General features: G+C 43.5%; 1 protein-coding gene across 1 annotated transcript; it reads right to left on the bottom strand.

Moving 5' to 3' along the window:
• Window positions 1-219: 219 nt before the first annotated feature.
• LOC118836188 (zinc finger protein 883-like) lies at window positions 220-24,118 on the bottom strand. The gene is made up of 5 exons (XM_036743547.1): window positions 24,062-24,118; window positions 11,406-11,488; window positions 6,435-6,561; window positions 1,282-3,108; window positions 220-278 (listed from the first exon to the last, which is right to left on the bottom strand). Exons 2-5 carry the CDS (start codon window positions 11,436-11,438, stop codon window positions 220-222), a joined length of 2,046 nt encoding a protein of 681 aa, XP_036599442.1. The 5' UTR covers window positions 11,439-11,488; window positions 24,062-24,118.
• Window positions 24,119-24,763: the final 645 nt, after the last annotated feature.

The following is a 24,763-nucleotide window of genomic DNA, read 5'->3' on the forward strand; positions in this document are numbered from 1 at the left end:
TCAGGATCAGATGAACACAGAAAACAGGACATTTGGCAGGAAGAGTTGATGGCAAGGTTGGTTTGACCTAGTTTAGGGGTGGGGGTGGGGTGGGGGGATGTACAACAGCAATGTCAGCCAGTGACCACCAGCAAAGGCATCTAAAAGCAAGACTGGCTCACTGAAGGATCCTTCCATCAAACATGCTTATTCTGTGTCCAGTGCATGGACATATTAATCTCAGGGGAACTTATCAACAGGCAAGTTGAAAGTTGAGTCCACCATGCTTGGTTGGATCCCTATTAGTCCAGATGTGGGAGAGGTAAGTTGGGGGGGATGGGGTACAGATGACTGAAAGTCCAAATGTCACTTTACCCAACCTGAGGTAGTTAGGTAGAATGTGTTCAGTGCTGCCACCCATCCCCTAATAATGCAGAGCTATCACCAAGCAGACACTCCTTCCTTTGAGGTTGGGGATCTGATGCTCAGTCCATCCCGATGCTAGACTGAATCAGATTTAGGACTCCCCAGAGAGATCTCAGTTATTCTTCTGTGCCTGGGAGGAAACAAAAGACCTGTAACCTGTTACCCTCCCCATTTACCCAGGCCCCCCTCTTCCCTAAAAATAACGATGAATTAGAATACTCACCTTTATACTCCACATTAAGGCTTCTCAGTCAGCTTTCAACAAAACACCATCACCTCACACCTGGACTATTACAATAGCTGCTGGGGAGGGGATATGCCTGCCTTAAGTCTCTCCCCATTCCAGTCCAGTCCCAAAGTCATTTTCCTAAAGTGCAGGTCTGACCATGTCACCTTCCTTCTCTACTCAGTAAACTTCAGTGGCTCCCTACTGTTCCCAGAAGCAAATACAAGATGCTCAGTTTGGCATTCAAAACCCTGCATAACTTGGCCCTCTCTGACCTTTCCAGTGTTCTTACACCTTTATCCCCCATGCTTCCTCTTCCATCCAGTGACACTGGCCTCCTGGAGCAAGACTCTGCCTCCTTTTGAAAACCTTTCCACATTGATTTCATTCATAAGGTTTCTCATCAGTGTGGACTGTCTGATGTGCATCAAGATGGGAGGTCTTTCTGAAAGTCTTTCCAGACTAATTACATTCAAAATGTTTCTCTCCACTTTGGATTCTTCGATGCACAGCAAGATTCTGTCTGGTTGTAAAAGTCTTGCCACATTTATAAGGTTACTCTCTAGTGTGGATTCTCTGGTGGGCAAAAAGACTGCCTCTGTGTGTAAAAGCTTTTCCACAGTGATTACATTCAAAAGGTTTCTCTCCACTGTGGATTCTCTGATGGGCAGCAATACTGCCCCTGTCTATGAAAGCCTTTCCACATAAATTACATTCATAAGGTTTCTCTTGAGTGTGGATTCTCTGATGTGTGGCAAGATTGCGCCTGTCTGTGAAAGCCTTTCCACATAAATTACATTCATAAGGTTTCTCTCCAGTATGGATTCTCTGATGGGCACCAAGTTTGCTCCTGTATGTGAAAGCCTTTCCACACTGATTACATTCATAAGGTTTCTCTCCACTGTGGATTCTCTGATGTGCAGCAAGATTGCGCCTGTCTGTGAAAGTCTTTCCACATTGATTGCATTCAAAAGGTCTCTCTCCAGTGTGGATTCTCTGATGTGCAGCAAGATGGTACCTTTCTATGAAAGTCTTTCCACATAGATTACATTCAAAAGGTCTCTCTCCACTGTGGATTCTCTGATGGCCAACAAGATGGGAGCGTGTTATGAAAGTCCTTCCACACTGACTACATTCAAAAGGTTTCTCTCCACTGTGGATTTTCTGATGTACAGCAAGACTGGTCCTGTCTCTGAAAGCCTTTCCACATTGATTACATTCATAAGGTTTCTCTCCAGTGTGGATTCTCTGATGTACAGCAAGATGGGAGCTTGTTCTGAATGCCTTTCCACATTGATTACATTCAAAAGGTTTCTCTTCACTGTGGATTCTCTGATGGGCAGCAAGACTCTCCTTCCTTGTGAAAGCTTTTCCACATTGATTACATTCATAAGGCTTCTCTCCAGTGTGGACTGTCTGATGTGCAGCTAGAGTGCTCTTCTCTGTGAAACCCTTTCCACATAGATTACAAACATAAGGTTTCTCTCCAGTGTGGATTCTCTGATGTACAGTAAGATTGCCCCTCTGTGTGAAAGTCTTTCCACAGTGATTGCATTCAAAAGGCTTCTCTCCAGTGTGGATTCTCTGATGCGCAGCTAGACTAGAGCTCTGTGTAAAAGTCTTTCCACAGTGATTGCATTCAAAAGGTTTCTCTCCACTGTGGATTCTCTGATGGGCAGTAAGATTGCCCCTGTCTGTGAAAGCCTTTCCACATAAATTACATTCATAAGGTTTCTCTCCAGTATGGATTCTCTGATGGCGAATAATGAGTGATCTGTGGCAAAAAGCCTTCCCACATTCATGACACTCATAAAACTTCCCCTCAGTATGAATCTTATGAGATCTATCAAGATCTGAGTCCCAACCAAAGGCCTTCCCACACTGAGGACATGCATAACTTTTCATTCCAGAGTGAAATGTAGGCTGGCAAGGAAAAGATGAATGATAGGATGAGGTTGCTTCCCATTCATTATATTTTTCAGGCTTCTTTCTAATGGGAATTTGCTGATGAGTACTGAGCTTAGAATTCTGACTCAAGTCCTTCTCATGTTTTTCACTTACAGAAAACATTTCTCCAGTATCACTTTTCTGATGTCTAATAAGGCCTGAACTCCAGTTCCAGGCCATTTCCCATTGATTTCCTGAATACACTGGCATTACAGGAGCCTTCTCCTGGGGCTCAAAAGGCTCTACTTCTTCAGCAAAGCATTTGCTATATTCACTCTCCTGAAGACAGTCATTCCCTGAGGTCATTTTCTTACACTGATTTAGGATACAAGATTGACTGAATCTCTTTCCAATTTTATCAAATTCATATTCACTAACTGGATTTTTATCTAAGTTGATACGAGAGTCATGGATTTCTCTCCACTTGAAGTCCCAGGCACCATTGCTCATGAATCTTTGCAGGTCACATTTTTCCAGAAAAATTCCAAGATTTCTAGTCACCTCATTTACTTCAAAGTTGGTCTCTAAATCTGAAGAAAACAAACAAACATATATACACCAAAAGATATACACATATAAACATGTGCAATAGCAATGCGTACTGGCGACTTATGTGGGTCATGACCTTCTGTAATAGCTATGTAAATTTGAAGATCTTTCCCACCCATTAACAGGCCCATGTGACCTGCTTCCCTTAGAAGAAACCTAAGTGACATCTGGTGGGAGGAGCTGGCTGAATGAGAGGAAAGGGAAAGGGTGCAGCAGGAAATGCTCAGAGCAAGTTAGAACTAGGGGAGAAGACATAGGCAATCAGGCTGCTAGGATTTGTGAGTGTTGGTGGGAAGGCCCCAGCAGGGGGTACAGTTATGGGATGGCAAGGCTCCATGCTGTGATATTGTGTTTTTAAGTTCTTTGCTGTTATAATAAAGTGGATTTACTAGTTTGGGGATTTCCTTGCTGCTTGGATGGGTTGGACTTATTGGTTTGGGGATCTGGTTCTCTGGTGTCTGAATTAATGTTTTACTTCTTCTACCTTCTAGATGGACAGTTGCTTATATTTTATTATACAGAACTACATAGACATAGCCACAATTATTGTCAAAATTGTGATTAGTGCCTTGCTGTTATACCTTCTCATTACCAATCCAAATGCAACAAAACTTTGTGTACTCTTGAAACAAACACTGGCATTAAAAAGACTATCACTTGAAGGAGAAGAGACAGAAAGGCTATGAGAGTGACAAAGGAGGTATACACCCCAGAGTGCTAGACCCATCAGAGACTCCTTCACTCCAAGCTCAACATTCACATTCCACAAAAGCAGCAGCCACAAGGCAAGATGGCGACCAGACTTAATGTCAACAGACAAGTGCCATTCTCCATGGGAGAACATTTTGTTACTGACTTGGAGAGAAAAGTGAGCCAACACAGGGTTTGCAGCATTCCAGCAGAACAGAAGTGAGAAGCTTTCAGAGATTAATTGGACAATATCACATTTACTCATCTGGGTCAGAACACTTGTAAATATCCAAATTGGTTTAATGAAAATGATGGGGAAATGCCAAACCTAAAAAAGAAATAATGAAAATTCTACAGCTCCTACCAGTCCCTGAGTTTTTTTTCACAGCTGTACTCCCAGGGATTATATACTGTCTAGAGTTATTTTCAGTGGGGTATCTCTTATTATCTCTTCCTGCATGGCTTTGATGGTGATATAAAGGAATGCTGATGATTTATATGGGTTTAAATTATATCTTGCTTTCCTAAAATTATTAACTGTTTTAATAAACTTTTTGATTGAGTCTTCGAGATTTTCCAAGTATATCACCATATCATCTACCCAAAAAAGTGAGTTGTATTACCTCGTTCCCTATTCTGATTACTTCTATTTCTTCTCTTCTTTTTATTCTTAGTATTTCCAATACAACATTTAATAATATAGGTGACAGTGGGCATCCTTGTTTCACCCTTGATCTTACTGGGAGGCTTCTCGCTTAACCCCATTACAAATAATGCTTGCTGATGTGTTTAGGTAAATGATGTTTTTTTAACCAATTGAAGGAAAAATCTATAAATACCTATACTTTGAAGAATTTTTAATAGAAATGAATGCTGTATTGGATCAAAAGCTTATTCTTCAGCTATTGACGTAATCATATGATTTTTTGTTATGTACCGTTGATATAATTAATTATGTGAATAATTTTCTGTAAGTCAAGCATCCCTCCATTCCCTGTATGAATCCAAATTGGACTCAATGTACAGTTTTTTGTGCTAATTCCCTAGCTAGTATTTTATTCAGGATTTTTGCATTGACGAAATTGGTCTATGATTTTCCTTCTCTTTTTTATTCTTCCTGGTGTGGGTATCAATACCATATTTGTTTTGTAAAAGGAGTTTTTAGTGTCCCTTCTTTGCCTGTTTTCCCAAATCATTGATTTAATATTGGAATTAGATGATCTTTAGTGTTTGATAAAATTCTCTTTCAAATCCATCTGCTCCTGATGCTTTTTTCTCAGGAAGCTCATTTATAGCCTGTTTAATTACTTTTTCTAAAATAAGTTTACTCAGATATTCTATATCCTCTTCTGTTAATCCCATAAGAATAAGGTTCCAGCAATACCTGCCCTCACTCCCATCATAGCCCATCACAGGTTTTCAGTGTTGTTTAGATTATGTGAATTCATAGGCCACTGAAATAAACTATTTCCACTTTGACAAATTGCTTTTAAAAAAAATTTTTTTGAATTTATGGAATGAAACAACATTTCCACAGCATAGCAGCATAAAAAAAAATGATTGTCCATGACACTGCAAATCTACTATGAACAACTTTCTATTCCTTTCAAATTGAAAACAGAATTATCGTATAAATTTCTTTTTTTTCTCCCTCACCTCGGGGATTAGCTACCATTACATACAAATAGGTATATATGTTTCCGTGGGTGCGTGTCTGTTATTTGTGTGTGTGTGTACAGTTTCAGACACACTGTTTTACAGTTTTTCTAACAATTTTTTTTTCCAAATAATGAATTCTTATCCCAAAATATTAAGTCTTTACACTTCTCAAGTACAAGGTTATTATGTTTATTTGCTGCTGTATGTATATACTATTCCATTGATGTATCTTTCTATTTCTTACCAATATTCTACTTTACAACAGGGCATAAGATCTGGCACTGCTAAACCTCCTTCCATGACATTTTTTCCATTATTTCCTTTGATATTCCTTACTTTTTGTTTTCCCAAATGAATTTTCTTATTACTTTTTCTAATCCAGTAAAAAAATAATGTGGTAATTTAAGTGGAATAGCATTGAATATATAAATAACTGTCATTTTTATTATATTAGCCCTGCCTATCCATGAAAAATTAATATTTCTCCAATTATTGAAATCTGACTTTATTTGTATACAGAGGTTTTTGTAATTTCACTCATATGGTTTCTGTTTCTGCTTTGGCAGCTGGACTCCCAGGTATTTTATACTGTCTAGTTTGAGGCAATTTGTTTTTTTCCTTTAAGGAGATTCTTGGAGAGCCAAGTAATTCTTGTCCTATTTTGACATACTGCCAGAATCCCTCCAATTCTTCTTAGCATAAAATTTTCAGTGAAGCTGTTAGACACCTTCACAGAGGAGGAATATGGCATCAAGGTCAGACACCTGATTGGTGGTAAATTATTTAACCTGAAAATGTGACAAACCAAGACCAAAGTGGATGGAAAGCTGGTGCACAGAGAAGACTGCACTCAATGAAACTTCTGAGGCTGAGATGCACCAGAATATGGATCCATTCTCTTCTACCTGTGAAAATTTTGTCCTGACAACATCAAGAAAAAAGAGGAAAGGGTCCTTACCCAGAGACAGCAAGCTGTGGACATTCTCCAGCATGACCTCCTTGTACAGCTCTTTCTGAGAATGGTCCAAGAGGCCCCACTCCTCCTTAGTGAAGTCCACAAACACATCCTTGAATGTCACCAACTCCTAAACCATCAAAAGTTACAAGATTTTGAGCTGAGAGACTCCAGAATTCACCTAGTCCAACTCTTTTCAACTTAGAAGAAACTAAAGCTCAGAGAAAGGATTTGCCTCAAACACACATAACTTTCATGAGTGACATAGCCAACACTTGAAATCAGTTATTAAGAACCTAAGGGAATATGGAGAAAAGCATTTCACATTTCAGTGAGAATCATGGTGGACTAACAAAGGTAGAAAAATGTCTTACTATATACAATGCTTTTCTTGCTGGAATTAGGGACAAGATATGTGCTCTATTAGTGATGCACAAGAATCTGTGGAGATAACAAGGTCGTCGGTAATTCCTCCTGTGTCCTAAGTGACATATTAAGAATATTTGGGGCAGCTAGGCAGCACAGCAAGTAGAACACTGGCTCTGGAGTCAGGAGGACCTGAGTTCAAATCCAGCCTCAGACATCTGACACACTTACTAGCTGTGTGACCTTGGGCAAGTCACTTAACCCCAATTGCCCAGCAATCACCCTCCAAAAAACAAACAAAAGAAGAATATTCTATGAATACTTTGTGAGAAGTCAGTAAGTACTGTGTATTCTGCTGGGAAAAAAACCAACCCTCAGGAGAAAAGGAAGACAAGATCAAGCAAGGTTGCTATGAGTGTGTAATAAAGTCTGAAGTAGAAAAAAGTAGGAACAGAATTCTAAAGAGAGATTACTTACAATCTGGCCTCACTGAGCAGCATGAGACTGTTTCCAGCCCAGTAAGGAAGAGTTCTCTGCTCTCATAATGAAGAGTTTGCATGACCCTGGGTATGATGAGTCATATTCCAACATCTTCTGTCTTTCCTATATGATTTTTTTCAATTATTCAAGGAATGCATTCCTTCATCTTAATATTTAATTATAGAAAAATAAGAGTAACTATGTGGGGAAAGGAGTATTCCTTCCTTCATTAAGAATGTAAAATTTTATCAACTGGGGCTATAGATTGAGCTAATATATAAGAGATATGTTGACAATTCATGAAAAATAAAGTATTTCAACATGCTGCTACAACTCTAGAACACTGGCGTTAGGTTTAGGGAATCAAAAGAATAAATAAAGAGGCAGACTGATGGAGGATCATACAAGAAAGTGGCCACTTCTTCAAATGCTTCGATGCTTGGGAGGGAGGGCTCATTTATTTTTCCAATCTGCTACATGCAAAACATGGGCTTAGCCAAGGCACTTGGCATTAGATGCTTTTCATTTCTAGAAGAATGGCATGATTCACTGTTTAAGAAGTTGTATTATTGTGGAGCAATTCTCTTTCTTGTAGAGAAAAATGTCTAAATACCTGATTTATCTTGTATTTGTGTATTTCACTTATAGCTTCCTTTATTTCTATTATTGAACTTCTGAGCAAAGAATTTATTCTTTTCCTGATTTTTTTAGATTCCCAAGAATTTACAATTCTTTTCTTTTTACTGGGTGTCCTGAGTCATGACTCTTTACTGCATTGTATTCATTCATAATGTGAACAATCACTATAGGAAAGCCATGTGTTTCTTTATTGATAATTCATCTCTGTAATCCCTAACTTGTTCTCAGAAGCTCTTGCCCATCTCTTTCCTTCCCCATCCTCCCACATTCTCTCTCCCCTACCATGGGGTGAGCTCATGTACTCCAAACACCTATATAAGAAGAGGGTAAGCTCATACATCCCCACACTGGCACATTTGCACCTTGGTGCACTACTTTGGAACTTCCCATTGACTTTGCCACCATATCCCAGTGTCTTTTGTCCAAATCTCTTCCTTTGGTGTGTCATCTTCCCATTGAAAGTATAATCTCAGGGCAACTAGGTGGCGCAGTGAGTAGAGAAATGGCCCTAGGGTCAGGAAGACCAGAGTTCAAATCTGGACCCAAATATTTGACACACTCACTATCTGTGTGCCTTGGACAATCACTTAATCCCAATTGCCTTGCCTTCCCCTCTTCAAAAAAAAAAGTGTAACCTCTATGGGGACAGGAGTCTTTCTTCTTTTCTGTTTAAATCCCCAGGCCTTAAGACAGTGCATGGTATTATTCAGTTGTTTCAGTTGTGTCCGACTTTTCTAAGATTTTCTCTGCAAATGGCAGTAGTCTGCCATTTCCTGCTCGTGCTCATTTTAAAAATGACGAACTGAGACAAACAGAGTTAAGTGACTCATGATCACACAGCTAGTGTCTCAAGCCAGATTTGAACTCATGCACACGAGTCTTCCTGATTCCAAGCCCAGTGCCAAATCCACTGAGCCACCTTCATGCCCTCTACTCACTCCTTAAACCTTTACACAACTTAGCTTTCATCTTTCCTTTCCTGAAAGGGCTCTCTGCAAACTTAGCATTGATACTTCAGTTGCCAAATGTGACAACTTGTTCTATAAAATTTAGATTCAGTTAAAAGGCTGCACTTATGGACCCAGAAAGGCCACAGGTTCCCCACCCCTGCTCTAGACTGACTGCATTCAGATACCAGAATAGAGTCATTTGGATCCAATAATGTCCTTCATTCTTGTCTTTACAATTTTTGAACATATGGCCTTAATACCGAATTTTAAGTGTATTTTTCATGAAGGTATGATGCACTGATAAGAATGTAAAACATCATGTCACTTTACCGGAGATCATAATTTACTTTAGGGCAAACTCAGTTCCATTTGCTGCCAGGATGTCAAAATATAGGGCTCACTCTCTTGGATTACTCTACTGCCAGAGTTTTATTGTGGCAGTCTTCCTACTCAGACAAAGAAGGGACTCAGTCCCCAAATAAGATAAAGTAGGGAGAATAGGAGTTGATGGACAGATGAGGGAAGAGGAGCTCTCAGGGGGAACCAGTGTTTTGCATTTTGGCCCAGGTACAATGTGAACCTTGGGATGGAAGTTGGTAGACTAGGAGGTCAAGTCAGAAGAGGGGCTGTTCCCATGGCCATAGCATTGCAGCTGATGGAGACCAGGAATAGGAGTAGAGAAGAAGGCAAGAGACTGAGTTTCTAGCCCTAAATGTGAATGGAGGAAGAGGATCAGCCTGGGGCCTCAGGACTGAGGCAGAAAGAGACTCAGAAAAGCCTTGGGTCACTGAGGCCTGTAAAGCCTTCTTCTGCTCTCCTTAGGGACCACATTTCTAGGCAACTTCTTCCTTGGACTCCTCCTCCTGGAAGACTCTCTGGCTGGAAGAAGCAGCCCTTTTCCTTAAGATAAAGATGTCTCCTAAAAATCCAGTCCTGGGCTTGCAGTTCCCAAGTAGGTCTGAACCAAGAGGTCAAAATGTTCAGATGGCCTACTTGTATTCTAACTGACTAGACTGCAAAGACCAAAAAGTGGTCTTTGATGCCACCATCATGCCATGATTCCTGCTTCACTCAGCCCTCTAGAGCCACCCTCTCCTCCCCAACCCCCCCCCCCCGGCCAAGGCCCTGCTCTCCTTCATGGGGAGAACTCTCAATTCACCCAATTCTTATTTCCCTACTGCTACTCTCTGGCCATCTTTATGCCACCCCCTCCCAATCTCTTTCATCCTTTAACTCTGGGAAGCACAATCACACCTTTGGCACTCATATCCCCAAATCTGACCACCAAGGCTTTCACACAGAAAGTGGCTGAGGGTTTATAAAAGTGAATTTCTGAGAAACTATAAGTGACTCTTTTTGATGCTATACTGGCTGTTCTGAGGTCAATGTCCTCAGTGTACCCTTGAGCACCTCCCTTCCCCCCCACTCTCTTTGAGAAAACTCATGGGACTCACTTCCTGTCCTATTATTCTGTCTAAGAAGGCACGAAGGGCTTGACAAATGTTGATTAACTGCCTGACCAACCAAGGAGCTACCATTTTCTTTGGACGGGTGTAAGCTGCTGTGCTGAGGACCTTTGTAACAGACTTTTCTAACTCTAACTTTAAATTCACATTTTGTTTCTTTTCCAAAAATGTCCCTTTCCCTCTCTGTCCCCCAACTTGATCTTACCCAAAACTTCTTTGTAAGCCTGACTATAAGACCTCAGGGATCCTACCCAAAGGACACTCATGTCCATCAGAGTGTGTGTCATACTCTTGGGTGGATAAACCCCAGTACACTGTATGTAACCTGTGCTCCCTTATTCTGCCTGTCTCTAGCAAGGACCCTGACAATTCTCACGATAGGATCGAAGGAGATAATATTTATATGGTTCCTGGCACACAGAAGACATCATGTAACCAGTCCCTCAACACTTTCCAGTCTTCTTATAACTTGGTCCTCCTTTCTCTGACCCCCAGGGACACTGGCCTCCTGGATGATCCTTGACCAAGACCCTCCACCCCCTGACCCTTTGCCTTCCCAATGGCTGCCTCTGTAGCTTGGAATGTCCTCCCCCCTCACCTGGGCTTCCTGGCTTCCTTCACATCTCAGGTAACATCTCACCTGAAAACAAGCTGTTCCTGATTCCTTCCTTCTCATAGCACCTCCCATCCAAACAGTACAGAGCTTGTTTGCACACAGATGCTGACATGTTTTCTTCCAATTAGACTCAGCTCATGGAGAGCACAGACTGTTACTTCTTTAAACTTTCTTTGCACATCTAACATGTTAGCACAGCACTTGGCACAGAGGAGCCACTTGCTAAATGCTTATTGACTTGACCTGAGAAATAAATGGCAAATGAGAGGGATTCAGAGATCTCGGAAGACTTGTGTGGCCTGAGGCAGGAAGAGATGAGCAGAACCAGGAGGACAATTTCTGCTCTGCTGACAGCACTGCAAAGGACAACCTAAGTCTAGCAGGATAAAGCTTCCTTGGCTCTCTTGGATTCCAGGTTTGCTGATGCGGGTCAGGTCTGTGGATGGACTGCACTCACCTGGGATGACGGTCTCTGGCTCCCAGGGGCCATTCTCCTTGGTCTCTCGCCTAAGAAAAGACTTTGGTCCTCAGCAAGCTGACCTGGGGAGAGAGAAGAACCTCAGGGTGGGAGAGACACTGACTTTGCCTTCTCATCCTGGGGTGAATACTGGAGTGACTGAAGGTGAGCTCTCAGAGCAGTTACAAAGGCCCTGCCCTGCCCTCAGGGGAGAGACTCCACCACTGGAGGAGGGCAGCAGGGAGGGTCAGGCTTGGAAGTGAACTTTTTCTGAACAGGAAGAGGACTTGCCACCCTTTTGAACTCCTTGGTTGATCTCCATTCCTCACCTTCCATACCCCAATCCTAACACTGAGCAGGGGGCCTTTCCCTCTGTCTTGCTTTTATTTCTCAAGAGATCTTCTCTCACTGCAAAGCAGCTGGATCCCAGTGAGGATCTGAGACCAGGACATCAGGACACCTGGTCCCAAATCATGTTACAGCTCACGTTATAAACTTTATTTACTAATATGAACCTTCACATCTGCCTACAAGCAGAGAAAATAACACAAATCAACCAACCAAGAGCCATATACACAGAGTCACCAGGGAGAGAAGCACCAACATGTGAGTTTTTCAAAGGGGGGAGGGGGGGCCTCCTTAAAGGATACCCTGATTCTAATCTGGCTATAAACAGTAACACTCTTCCCATCAGTGAGACCCAAAGCAAAATTCTAACCTCAGAGTATATATATACTTTTTCAGGGTCAGAGGGCATCACAACCCTCCACCTCTAACTGCTCTAACTTTCTGCTCCACCCTGTCCTGTTCTACTCATTCAGCAAGCTCCTCCTGCCACAGACTTCATGTAATTTAGGCTTCCATGTGGCTTAAGCAGGGCACATGGGCCTCTTAATGGATGGGAAGATTTTCAAATTAAACAAAAATACATTAACAATATACTGGGCCCCAAGATCTTTGGTGTACATTACATAGGCATTAACATTTCTTAAGTACAACAAAATCCTCACAAAATAAACACATCACATTTGCAAAATACATAACAACTCATTACCAGGGTGGCCACATGGCCTTAAACAGACACAAAGTACATAACATTATAATCACCTCAGTCCAAAACAAAAATGTGCTCCCCACATTGTTCCAGGCCCTGCTTCCAAGTCCTGGGGGGGGCTGGGCAACAAAGCCAAAAGGGTTGGGTCCTTGGGGGTCGAGGCTACTTCCCCTCACCCACCACAGACAACTCTACCCTCCCCTGTACTTTTTTTCACAGCATAAGCCCACTGATTCTATCTTGCAGGAGGCCTACACTAACTGGCCAGTCCCCAACAAGATGTTCTGAAGGAATTAACTAGAGCCCTACCTACCCTGGCCCCACCAGACATTCTGGGCAAGGGAACATATCGCCACTGAAACAAGCTCCACAACTCCTGAGACCAAAGTTAACATTCTCCCCAAACCCAAATCACCCAAATACCCCAATGAAGAAAGTGGCTGCCCAACCTTCCCGATAGACTGAGGCTGGGCCAAACCCTGGGTATATCTCTATTTCCCCTTGCCCCCTTGAGGTGCTACCCACAGGGCAACTTCCAGGGAGCTGATGCTACTCTATCTTCTGGGAGGAACTCCAACTTGGTGGAACAGGGGAGAGAGGCCTGCGCCTGGAGTCAGGAAGAACTAAGTTCACATTTGACCTCAGACACTTCCTAGCTGTGTGACTCTAGGCAAGTCACTGGACCTGTTTTGTGGTACTGGAAAAATCAGTTATCTCTAAGGAGACCCCTGAGAAACCCCAGTTTGTACGATAAAGAATGGACTTAGAACTTCTGGCATTTAGCAGATATCCCTGGGGCTCGGTGACTCCACCAAGGAATGTCAATAAGATTATCCCACTTAATGATAACCTGTCAGAATCTTTTGGATCAGTCAGGACCTTTCTTCCTGTTCCCCCCACCCTGTGACCTGTGTGGAAAATATTATACTATTTTATATCATTTCTAATTTCAACCAGACCCAGAGCCTGAATTAATGAGTAACTGGATGAAGATCCAGGACCTGGGCTTCTTGTTCTCTCTGAAAGTTTGCTCAGGAAATACCCTTACCACTATCAACAAGGCCAGATTAGACTGACCCCTGTTAGCCATTAAGGGATGAGACCCTAAACCCAAGAGAGACTACCTCGCTTAATATTAACTGACCTTTGTCAACATTCTTTCCATTAAGGAAAAATCCTCTTCTTGTATCATGGTTAAACATACATGAGGGTCATAAAAAATGAGGTCATACAGGCTTGCTAGCTCTGCTAAAATAACGTATATAAGTTTTCTCACTACTTTGTTCATACAGCCAGAGCCTATGCTCTGACTCCTTGTATGTACAAGTAAGCTAGCCGAGCTATGCTTTAAGGGAAAATAATAAACAACATGGATTTTTCTATTACCTAGCTCTGTTGTTTCCTTCAACCAAATTTTCAGGTTTAACACTTGGCCTGTAAGCTCCAAGAGATAATTAACCTCTGTACCCCGTATTTTCTATATAAGCCACACCTTCACCCCAACTCGGGGCCATTTTGATTTGGGTAGCAAACCCCTAATGGCCGCCGGCTAATAAATTCTCCATTTAAAACTTATATTCTGTGGCCTGTCTCACTCGCTTCTGGTACAACAGTTTGTCTCACTTTCCTCAGTTATAAAGTGGGGAGAATAATGGCACCTTCCCCCAAAGGCTGCTCTGAGGATTCCATTGCTCAAGTGCTTGGCAGTGCCAGGGACTGGGGTGTGATTTAAGTGCCACCTATTATTACGTTGATTTTTCCCTAGGAAGTTGTTAGAAACTCTGGGCTGAGGAATTCCCCAACGCTCACTTCAACTTGCTTAAAGCAAGACACTGTTTCTCCTTTGCACCCCAGTGCAGTGTCTGGACCATACAGATGAGGAAACTGAGGCTAAGAGATCAAGTGACCTGACAGCTGATGGGTGTCTGAGGCAGGGTTTAAACTCAGGTCTAGCTGAGATCCAGCACTACCCACTGCACCATGCAGCTAATTTCCATCATGGAGATGATTGAGAGGTACAAAAAAGTGGGCCCAGGACTGAGGGAAAGTTACCCCATGGGGAAGGAGGTGAGCAGGGAGCAAAGGAAACCAGGTCAGATCAGAGGAAGAATTATCAGTCCAACCAGGACAGGAGAGAACCTCCAAGGCCAAGTCTTTATGCAACAGGTAGTAATTGTGGGAAACAGATGGAAGGAGTTTTGTTTCCACAGGATTGAAAGCACTTCTCCCCTCCCCCCACCACCTTTAGCAGAATGTAAGTCAGGTGACTGGTTCTAATCAGAGCTGTGATCTAGCAGAAACCAGATTTTTTCTGATGGGGTAAAAGGTTAGAGGCTTGTGCACATGCTTAATGTGTTTAGGGGGACAAGACATGGGCACTTCATGGGGTTGCATCTGGCCAATGAAAAACCAGGCTGGAGATGTGAACTGAGAGTCAAGAAAAGGACTCACATTTGTCTCAGTCCTTGTACTCTCCTGTACTCCGTTCAGGGGATGAACCCATTTATTCAGAAAGAATAAATGTAAAATATAATTAAACCCTTCCTGGCTTTCCACCAACTATTGTTTATTCCTAGACTAAGTATGTTTCTAACAATGATGGTTGACAATAACAACTGCTACAGGGAAGTCAGGAAAAAGCCAACGAATGGGCTACGCCAGGGGTGGGGAACCTTTTCAAGTTATTAATTCAGCTATCACCAAATAAGGGTGCATTCAAGAAACTTCAATGAGATATACTTAAAAAAAATCTACATTCTTTTGTAAAAATCTAACTAGCATTGATAATTTCAAATAATGGAAAGTAATTGTTAATTTTCCTGTGACAAAGGCCGCAGGTTCCCACCTCTGGGCTAGAGTTTTTACAAATAAAGAGACCATTGCTTTTAGGTGCCTGCATGATTTGCAGGAGGTGGAGAAGGGCGCAGGGGGTGAAAAAGGAGAGACCATCCTGTAGCCAGAATGGCCTTTGTTTTCTTTGAATGACTCAGCTTACCTCATTGAGCCTCTGGACACTGTGGCTTGCTCTTCCGGGGCAGGAAGCCCAAAGAGCATTCCGGGAAGCAGACAACTTCCTGTGTGATGAGTCATGGGGCTGGCTGAGGGGAGGTGTTAACGGCTACGCTAGGGGGAGGGGCCAAGTCAAGAACCAATCGGCCCTGGTCGTTCAGGCGGTGCTTGATGATGTCAAAAACTCTATAAGAGGGGAGAGGACAGCTTGAAGATCCTCTTTTCCTTTTCCGGTTGGAGCCAGAGACAGTTACAACGACAGTTACAGCGACAGTTACAGAGGCAGTTACAGAGGCAGTTACGACAGTTACGTCAGTTACAGCCACAGCCACAGACACAGCTGAAGCAGGAGCTGCCAGTAGCAGAGCTGACCTATGGGAGAAAGCTGAACAAAGACTTCAGGCCAGTGGGTAATCTTATTACCATAGAGGGGGAAACATGATTTTGCTTTACGCAATCATGCTTCTCTGTAGCCTCCTGGTTACTCTTTCAAGGCGTACTTATTGGGCCTGGAAGCTTTTGATCAATATATCAAAATGGGGTTGCTGGTTCATGGGTTGGTTACTGTGGAGCCTAAATAAATGTTTTGATTCTTCTGCCTTCTACTTTGAGAGTTTCTTATATCCGGCGGTTCCGAACGTTTCAGACATGTTTATGATACTCTTTGAGATTATAGAAACTGCCCTCCTAATACATTTGGCGACGAGGATGGGATCGCTAGGTATAAGATCTCTATTTAGAAGCAGAACAATTCCAGAGGAAGAGATGAATATCCCAGGATGGGAGGATCCATTTTATTCCTCCCTAGCAAAAGAATTGGCTAAAAAAGCTGGACCCTGTGAAAACTGGGAACCAAGGCTACGGAGAGGAGATCCTAGGGATTTGGAAAAGTGTTTACGAGAAGTTGGGATTCAGTCAGGGGCATCACTATCTAGGCAAAGCTGGATAGTGTTATCAGCCTACCGGCTAGTACACGAAAGATTGAGATTAAGTGAAAGACATAGGGGCACTCCTACCCCACAGGAAGAAGGGGAATCTCAGATAGCAGAAGACCAAACTGACTCAAATGAGAACTTTTCTATTAATGTGGCTAAGAGCAACAGGAGACCAAAAAAGCCCAGAGTGCATTTCAACCCAGCCCAGAAAGAACCTGACTGCCTGCTTCGTCCTAGCCATGGTGGCAGAGGAAGTGAGTGGGGAGAGAATGAGACAATGTTAGGGGCTGAGGCACAAAACACTACTGGGGTTCAGGATGTGCCTCACACAGAGAATAGGAGATGGTTAAATGATCAGACAAGGGCTCGACCCATACAAAGGAGGAAGACAGAAACCCGAGGTGAAGATTCAGTTACAAGGGAAATTCAGGAAGATTTCTCACCGCAAGAGGTCACAGATATTTTGAGTAGATTCAGCCAAAGAATAGGAGAACCATTGATATCTTGGATGGTAAGACTCAGTGATCAAGGGGCCAGTGGAATATCAGTAGATGGGACAGACTGCATGAGATTCATAGGTATCAGCCATGATCCTCTAGTTCAACAAGCTTTTAGGGAACATCATCAGCAAGGAGATGGTGATAGCAGGACTACTCTGTTGGCATTAGCCGCTGTGGGATGCAATAAGAGATATGATACTGATTCTATGTGGCCCACTGAGCACAGACCCTGGTATTCACTTAGAGATTGTATCATGAGACTAAAGGAGGAGGTAATGAAGACTGCCATTATGATAGGAACTGCAGACAAATATTACAATGATCCAATGGGACTGCCTCATAGGAATTTAATAATTAGGACAGCTCCCCCTGCTTATAAACAACTAATTTTGAATTTATTACTTGGAGAAGTAGGGAGCCGTCTTACAACAGTGATAAATAAGATTTTACAGTTATATGACTTAGGTGACTGGGGAAGGGATAGATCTCCTCGAGAGAGAAGAGTGAATAACCAGCAAACTTGGCACCAAAGGAGAGTAACAAGGAAAGAAATGTTTACTGCTTTATTGAGAGCAGGGGTAGGTTTTGAAATGATAGATGGAATTCCAACCAATGAATTATATAGAATGTACAGAGATAAAGGCCTTGATAACAGGAGAGATAGGGAAATCAGAACTGCTCCTGCAAATGCTACAGATGTTGAACCTTCATACCCAAGTGAATCACATGAAAGGGAATACTAGGGAACAGGCCAGGCCCCAGCCCAAATTAAGGAAATACACAGGCTGGATTGTAGACCTCACATTAACTTGACCATATATTGGAAAAATGGGTCAAGTACGGTAACTGAGGCATTAATAGATACTGGGGCCGAGGCCACCCTTATTTATGGAAATCCAGACAAATTCAGCCATGGAACTCCTATTACCATCACAGGACTAGGAGGGACTGAAATATCAGCCAGACAAGTTAAATTGATGATGAAAATTGGACAGTTGCCCAAGAAAGAATATAGTGTGGTTATTGTGCCTATTCCTGAATACATCATTGGAATAGACATTTTGAAGGGTATGACCTTAAATTTACCTGAAGGGAAATACCAATTTGCTGTGAGGAAAATAGGCATTAATGCAGTCTTAGTGGGGAAAATCAAGATGGATCCAATCACTTTGCCCGAACCTTCTGAAGTAATTACTTTGAGGCAATATCGTGTGCCAGGTGGGCAAGATGAAATTGCCAACACTATAAGAGAATGTGTTGAGGCAGGAGTGTTAGTCCCTACAACTACTCAATGGAACAACCCTGTCTGGCCAGTCCGAAAATCAGATGGAACATGGAGGATGACAGTAGATTATAGACAGCTGAACAAAGTGACTCCTCCCTTGTATGCTGCTGTTCCAGACACGGTTACTTTAATAGAGAGAATACAAAAACATGAAGGGACTTGGTATGCAGTTATTGATTTGGCCAATGCCTTCTTTACAATCCCAATAGACCCCAAGCAATGGAATCAGTTTGCTTTTACTTGGCAAGGCCGACAGTATACATTTACACGCCTGCCGCAAGGATATATTCATAGCCCAACTATTTGCCACAGGATTGTAGCTGAACATTTGGATGAATTAAAGTTACCTGGTGTACAGCTTACACATTACATAGATGACATCATGATACAGGGAAAGAATATAAAGGAGGTGGAGGAGAGTTTAGTATTATTAATTGACCATATGAAAAGCAAAGGATGGGAAATCAACCCCGCAAAGGTTCAAGGGCCAGCTCAAACTGTAAAATTCTTGGGGATACAGTGGAATAGAGGACTGCGAGAAATTCTCCCACAAGCTCGACAAAAAATCCAGGATTTTCCCACCCCTACCAATAAGAAAGAGGCCCAAAAGTTCATAGGGCTGTTTGGTTATTGGAGACACCACATCCCACATTTGGGACAGATTTTAAAACCCTTGTATAAAGTCACCAGAAAGAAATATGAATTTGACTGGGGACTTGAACAAAGTAGAGCTTTTGAGGAAGCAAAGGCTGCTATTCAATTAGCTCTAGACTTATGGCCTATGCAAAATGGGCCAGTGGAGTTACAAGTGACTGTACAAGATGACTATGCAAATTGGAGTCTGTGGCAAAAACAACAAAGCCGAAGTGTACCTTTAGGCTTTTGGTCAAGGAAACTGCCCTCATCTGGAGTGCAATATACACCTTTTGAGAAGCAGCTGTTAGCTGCATATTGGGCTTTAGTAGAAACTGAGCAACTAACCCTGGGTCATGAAGTGATATTAAGGCCTGGAATTCCAATTATGACTTGGGTAATGAGTACCCCAGCTTCTCACAGAATTGGACATGCACAAGAGGCAAGCATAATCAAATGGAAGTGGTATATTCAGAATAGGTCCAGAGCAGGCAAAAATGGAGTTTCTGCTCTACATGAATCTGTGGCGAACATTGATACTGAGAGCAATGAAAAGCCCCTTGAATCTAAGCAACAGATGGTACCATCCTTAGTGAAATGGAATAATGGATATGACGGACTAAATGAAGAACAGAAGAAACATGCTTGGTTTACTGATGGGACAGCAAAATATTTAGGACAGAAGAGACATTGGAAAGCAGTAGCCTATAACCCCTGTACAAGGAGAACTCTGGAAAGTTCTGGGATAGGTGGAAGTAGCCAATATGCTGAACTGATGGCAGTGCATCAGGCCATCAGAGCAGAGAAAGGAGGACAGTGTCATATATTTACTGACTCGTGGGCGGTAGCTAATGGATTAGCTACGTGGATGCCTATATGGAGGAATCAGAATTGGGAGATTCATGGCAAACAAGTTTGGGGTAAAGAGTTATGGGAAAATATATGGGACATGTCTTTGGTTACAAATCTGTCAGTTTTTCATGTTGATGCTCATGCAACCCTGACCACACCAGAACGTGAGTACAATGCACATGCGGATCGACTAGCAAAGATTGCTACTGAATGTATTGTCCCTACTCCGACTCCAACTGATGACCCAGCCTTAGCAAGATGGGTCCACCAGACTGCTGGCCATTTAGGGGTCCAGGCCACCCATCGATGGGCACAGGATCGAGGTATCAGTATTTCTCATGCGTTGTTAAAACAAATAACAGAGGAGTGTTGTATATGCCAATTAGAAAAAGAACGAACTCTTCCTAGGATAGTTACTGGAGAAATAGCAAGGGGAAAAGTTCCAGCCCAAATTTGGCAGATAGATTATATTGGCCCACTACCCCAGGATAAAGGATGTAAATATGTATGTACGTGTGTTGACACCTATTCAGGTGTACTAGTGGCTTGTCCTTATAAAGACGCAACTCAGAAAAACACCTGTAAAACTCTAGATATTGTAAGTTTATATTATGGAACCCCAATGCAGATTCAAAGTGACAATGGGTCACATTTCAAGGTCAAAGAAGTGAAAAGATATTGTGTGTTGAATAATATAGAATGGATATATCATATTCCATATTACCCACAAGCATCTGGGCTAATTGAAAGAATGAATGGATTGTTGAAAGAACAGCTGAGAAAATTAAGCTCAAATAATTCATATCGACATTGGAAGGATAATTTGTCTATTGCCTTACGTAATTTGAATAATAGGCCCTTAGGGGGAAGTACACCTCTAGCCAGAATGATGACCCCAAATCTGCAGATCAGAGAACAGCAAACATGTGAGATCCAAAACATTGAATTTTGGACTGTGAGGGAAGATGTCCCACTACCAAGTCCAGGAACACCTGGTTCAGCAGGATATGATTTACATTGTATAGAGAATTTTAGGTTAAATAGGAAAGAGATAAGAAAAACCCCTACTGGAGTATGTATGAGAATCCCCAAGAATCATCTTGGACGGATATTACCTAAACCAGGATTAGCGGCTCAAGGAATACATGTATTGGCTGGAGTGATAGATTCTAATTATCAAAAAGAAATTGTTGTGACACTCCAGAATATGGGTAAAAAACCTGTACAATTTTGTAGAAATGATAGGATGGTTCAAGTCATTATTATCCCCTGTGAAAAAATACCCTTTGTGAAAACTGACCCTCCTCCCAAAATAACTACTAGAGGGGCAAAAGGGTCTTGCTCCATTGATAGAATAAAGTCAGGAGCTAAGGTATGGGTAAAACGGAAGCCAGATGATATTCCAAAGGCTGCAGAAGTTATAGCCCATGGGAAGGACAACACTGTAACAGTTGTCTATTCAGGGGAAAATAATTACCAAATCGTACCCCTGAACCATATATTTTACCGTGAATAGGTTATAATAATAGATTCACAGACTATTCTTTTTGTCCTTTGTTTTGGCTAACCTTGTTGCTAGTTTTGTTTCCTTCAGGCTTAAGCACCCTGCACTTTCCGGTGACTGCCTAAGCATGTAGCATTCTTGGAATTCCTGCCAGCTCGTTAAAGAAATGACCTCTAGAATGGGACTTTTTGGGGGCAGGGCCATCTCTACATCCAATTTCAGCATGAAGAAGCTATGGAAAATGAGACCTTCACCCCTCACCCCAAGATTTTGAGCCCCAATCGTTCAAGGGGGGTGGAAATGATGATAGTGTTCTGTTTACTTATTTTGTGTTATCCTTGCTGTGTTGTTTTATTGTTATGATATTATTGATCCTATGTAATGGATACAAGGATTTAGGGGTGGACATTTGAATTATTAATAATTATTTTGGGGATGATTAATTGAAGAGATTATCTTGCTGGGACCTAGGGGTGGATCACATTTGAATCGTAAACCAATATTTAGGAATGTCACCAAATGATATGTTTTGCTTTATAATGAATGATATGTTTTAGTTTCCTTTGTAATTGGATCACAATGTATGTTCTAGGATACATGGCTGATTAGATTATGTATCCTATAACAAGGGGTGGAGTGTAGCCAGAATGGCCTTTGTTTTCTTTGAATGACTCAGCTTACCTCATTGAGCCTCTGGACACTGTGGCTTGCTCTTCCGGGGCAGGAAGCCCAAAGAGCATTCCGGGAAGCAGACAACTTCCTGTGTGATGAGTCATAGGGCTGGCTGAGGGGAGGTGTTAACGGCTACGCTAGGGGGAGGGGCCAAGTCAAGAACCAATCGGCCCTGGTCGTTCAGGCGGTGCTTGATGATGTCAAAAACTCTATAAGAGGGGAGAGGACAGCTTGAAGATCCTCTTTTCCTTTTCCGGTTGGAGCCAGAGACAGTTACAACGACAGTTACAGCGACAGTTACAGAGGCAGTTACAGAGGCAGTTACGACAGTTACGTCAGTTACAGCCACAGCCACAGACACAGCTGAAGCAGGAGCTGCCAGTAGCAGAGCTGACCTACGGGAGAAAGCTGAACAAAGACTTCAGGCCAGTGGGTAATCTTATTACCATAGAGGGGGAAACATGATTTTGCTTTACGCAATCATGCTTCTCTGTAGCCTCCTGGTTACTCTTTCAAGGCGTACTTATTGGGCCTGGAAGCTTTTGATCAATATATCAAAATGGGGTTGCTGGTTCATGGGTTGGTTACTGTGGAGCCTAAATAAATGTTTTGATTCTTCTGCCTTCTACTTTGAGAGTTTCTTATATCCGGCGGTTCCGAACGTTTCAGACATGTTTATGATCCTCTTTGAGATTATAAACTCTGCCCTCCTATTACACATCCTGTACAGGGAACTTTTTTCTAGGAAATTACCTGTGAAAATTAGGAAAGAGGATAGCTTAAGGATGTGAAGGCTAAGTGAAGGACTTTTAAAGGTGGGGGAGACCTGGGCATTTCATGTTTTTTGTTAGCACTTCAGGGGATTCAGCGCTGAAAGAAGCTGCAGTGAGTCATTTTCAGTGGGTTGATGGGGCGCTCGGTGCGTGTGCTTGGACCCCAATTCCAAAATCACAACTCTCTCTAGTCTCAAAGCACCATCTCAGGCAGTTTCTCTCCAGGCCGAGGGCAGCGTGAATTAGCAAAAAATGAAAAAATAAAAAAACCTTCACCTCTCTTCCTGACACAGTGGCCGGCGGTATAGAATGCAGCTGTTCCCTGGCTGTCCCGGCCGTGACCTGGGTCAGAGACATTTACTATTCACTGATGCATTCCTAGACACGAGCGTTCTCCCTTACGCTGACTTTGTCTAACCGGACGCGGAAGGGGCAGCCTGGGTATCTCCTGGTCAGCCCTGACCTAGTTGCCTTAGTTACCTTTCAGCCTAAAACCATGCCTCCATGTAGCCCCGCCCCCAGACATGTTTCCCAGTGAACTCTGGGTAAAACGCCTGAGTAGTAGATACTAAAACAACACCTTCCTTTAAGAACTAACCACGCCCTGATCTCGCCCCCATCACTAATTAGCATACCCGGCAGGTCTCTTCCCTTGGTGTAACCTACGTAATCTTCACCTCGGTCCCCTCCTAGTTCGCAGGTACCCTAAGAACTCTTGCCCCTGTAAAGCGTAACAATGAACTTTCACCACCTTGACTTTAAGCCTGCCCGGGTCCCAGAATCCATCCCAGGCCCTGACCCTGGGGCCTTGATCTCGGGGTTCCCGTATTCCCGGTATCTCCCTCCACATTTCGGGGCCAACGTGGGCGCAGCGAGAGGTCTCCAGCCTTCTTGGAGACAAGGGAAGCCCCCTCCCCCGCCTAGCACTCGGATTTCTCCCCTCCCCCCCCCCACAAGGCCTGCAAGGACATTGGGCTGAGCCTCGGGCATAATCTCCCTTCCTGAGAGGGAACCTCGTCTGCGGACACACCGCCCCTCTCTCTTGCCTCCTCCAGGACGCTGCTCGACCCAGGTGGCCTCCAGGAGCTCCCTGGGCTTACGGGCCGACAGGCCAGGCCGGGCTCCCTCCACACCCGGGCTTCGCCCTCATCACTTCTCTCACACAAGCGGAAAACCTCGATCTTCCAGCCTTACACAGAAGAGCGTCGTGTCCTCTGGCTACACTGCCCGGCCCGGACCCTCCTGAGGACAAATGGCCTGCGGCGGAGCTCTGAATTCCGGAGCAATCGGTTTTGCCGCCGGAAGGGAGACAGACGGACACAGGTTCCCTCCGACCCGCTTTGACGTCCCTTCCCCAGGACCCAGAGCTGTGGGAACAATGTAGGAAGCCCCTAGTTAAATTTACTGCAGAAAAGGGAAACACGACGCACCTCACTTACCTGACGATCCCCTTCTCTCAGGCCCACGAGCCTCGGCTCCTGGAGCAGGATCGTACACAGTCCCGTTCCTCTCCCGATACCCGGTCACAATCCCTTCTCCCTCCACGCTAAGGCAGGGATCTTATCAGGAAGTTAGCCGGCTTCTACAGGATGTCCCGCCTCTTTACCCATCGGTGCCGCCTGTTCACTGGTTCCCTAAACCTTCACTTCCAAGGTGCTTACCGCCAGCGCCACTTACAGACTCCATTTCCCAGCAGCCCTTGAGCCTACCGGATCCTCCTGCTCGTTGGTTTCCAAAACATCCGTCTCCGGCCTCGGTTTCCCAGAATCCGTCGCTCCCTAGTCTGTCCCTGGCTAGGGGCGGAACTTCCAATCTTCCTCCATTCCAAGCTCCTGATCAACCTGTTCTCCCCGGGAAAGTAGCAGGTTCCAGTGGAGGAACATCCGGGTGCCGGTCTCTTTTTCAGTCACTTGTCTCAGCCACGTGAAGGAAAACCTCGGCCTTCGCTCTGAAAACGCTACTGTTTGTCAAGGGTTCCAGAGGGGTCCTTCTCCATCTTGATTTGTCTCGGGAGACACGGACATCCTTCTCTCCCCTTATTGTACCTATCACTGAGGAGGAGAGGAGGATCTGGGATCGAGCCCTGAAATCCGTGGAGGATCTGGCCGGGCCCTCGCCCCCCAGACCCCTCTGGGGGCCAC

The sequence above is a fragment of the Trichosurus vulpecula genome, chromosome 2 (assembly GCF_011100635.1).
Source record: "Trichosurus vulpecula isolate mTriVul1 chromosome 2, mTriVul1.pri, whole genome shotgun sequence".
NCBI lineage: Eukaryota > Metazoa > Chordata > Mammalia > Diprotodontia > Phalangeridae > Trichosurus > Trichosurus vulpecula.

Excerpts from the sequence above, each read along its gene's own strand:
- LOC118836188 (XM_036743547.1), bottom strand. The coding sequence starts at position 11,438 with ATGGCCCCTGGGAGCCAGAGACCGTCATCCCAG. Across the intron at positions 6,562-11,405 it reads GCCAGAGACCGTCATCCCAG|GAGTTGGTGACATTCAAGGA; the intron begins GTGAGTGCAGTC and ends TTGATGGTTTAG. Across the intron at positions 3,109-6,434 it reads CCACAGCTTGCTGTCTCTGG|ATTTAGAGACCAACTTTGAA; the intron begins GTAAGGACCCTT and ends TGTTTTCTTCAG.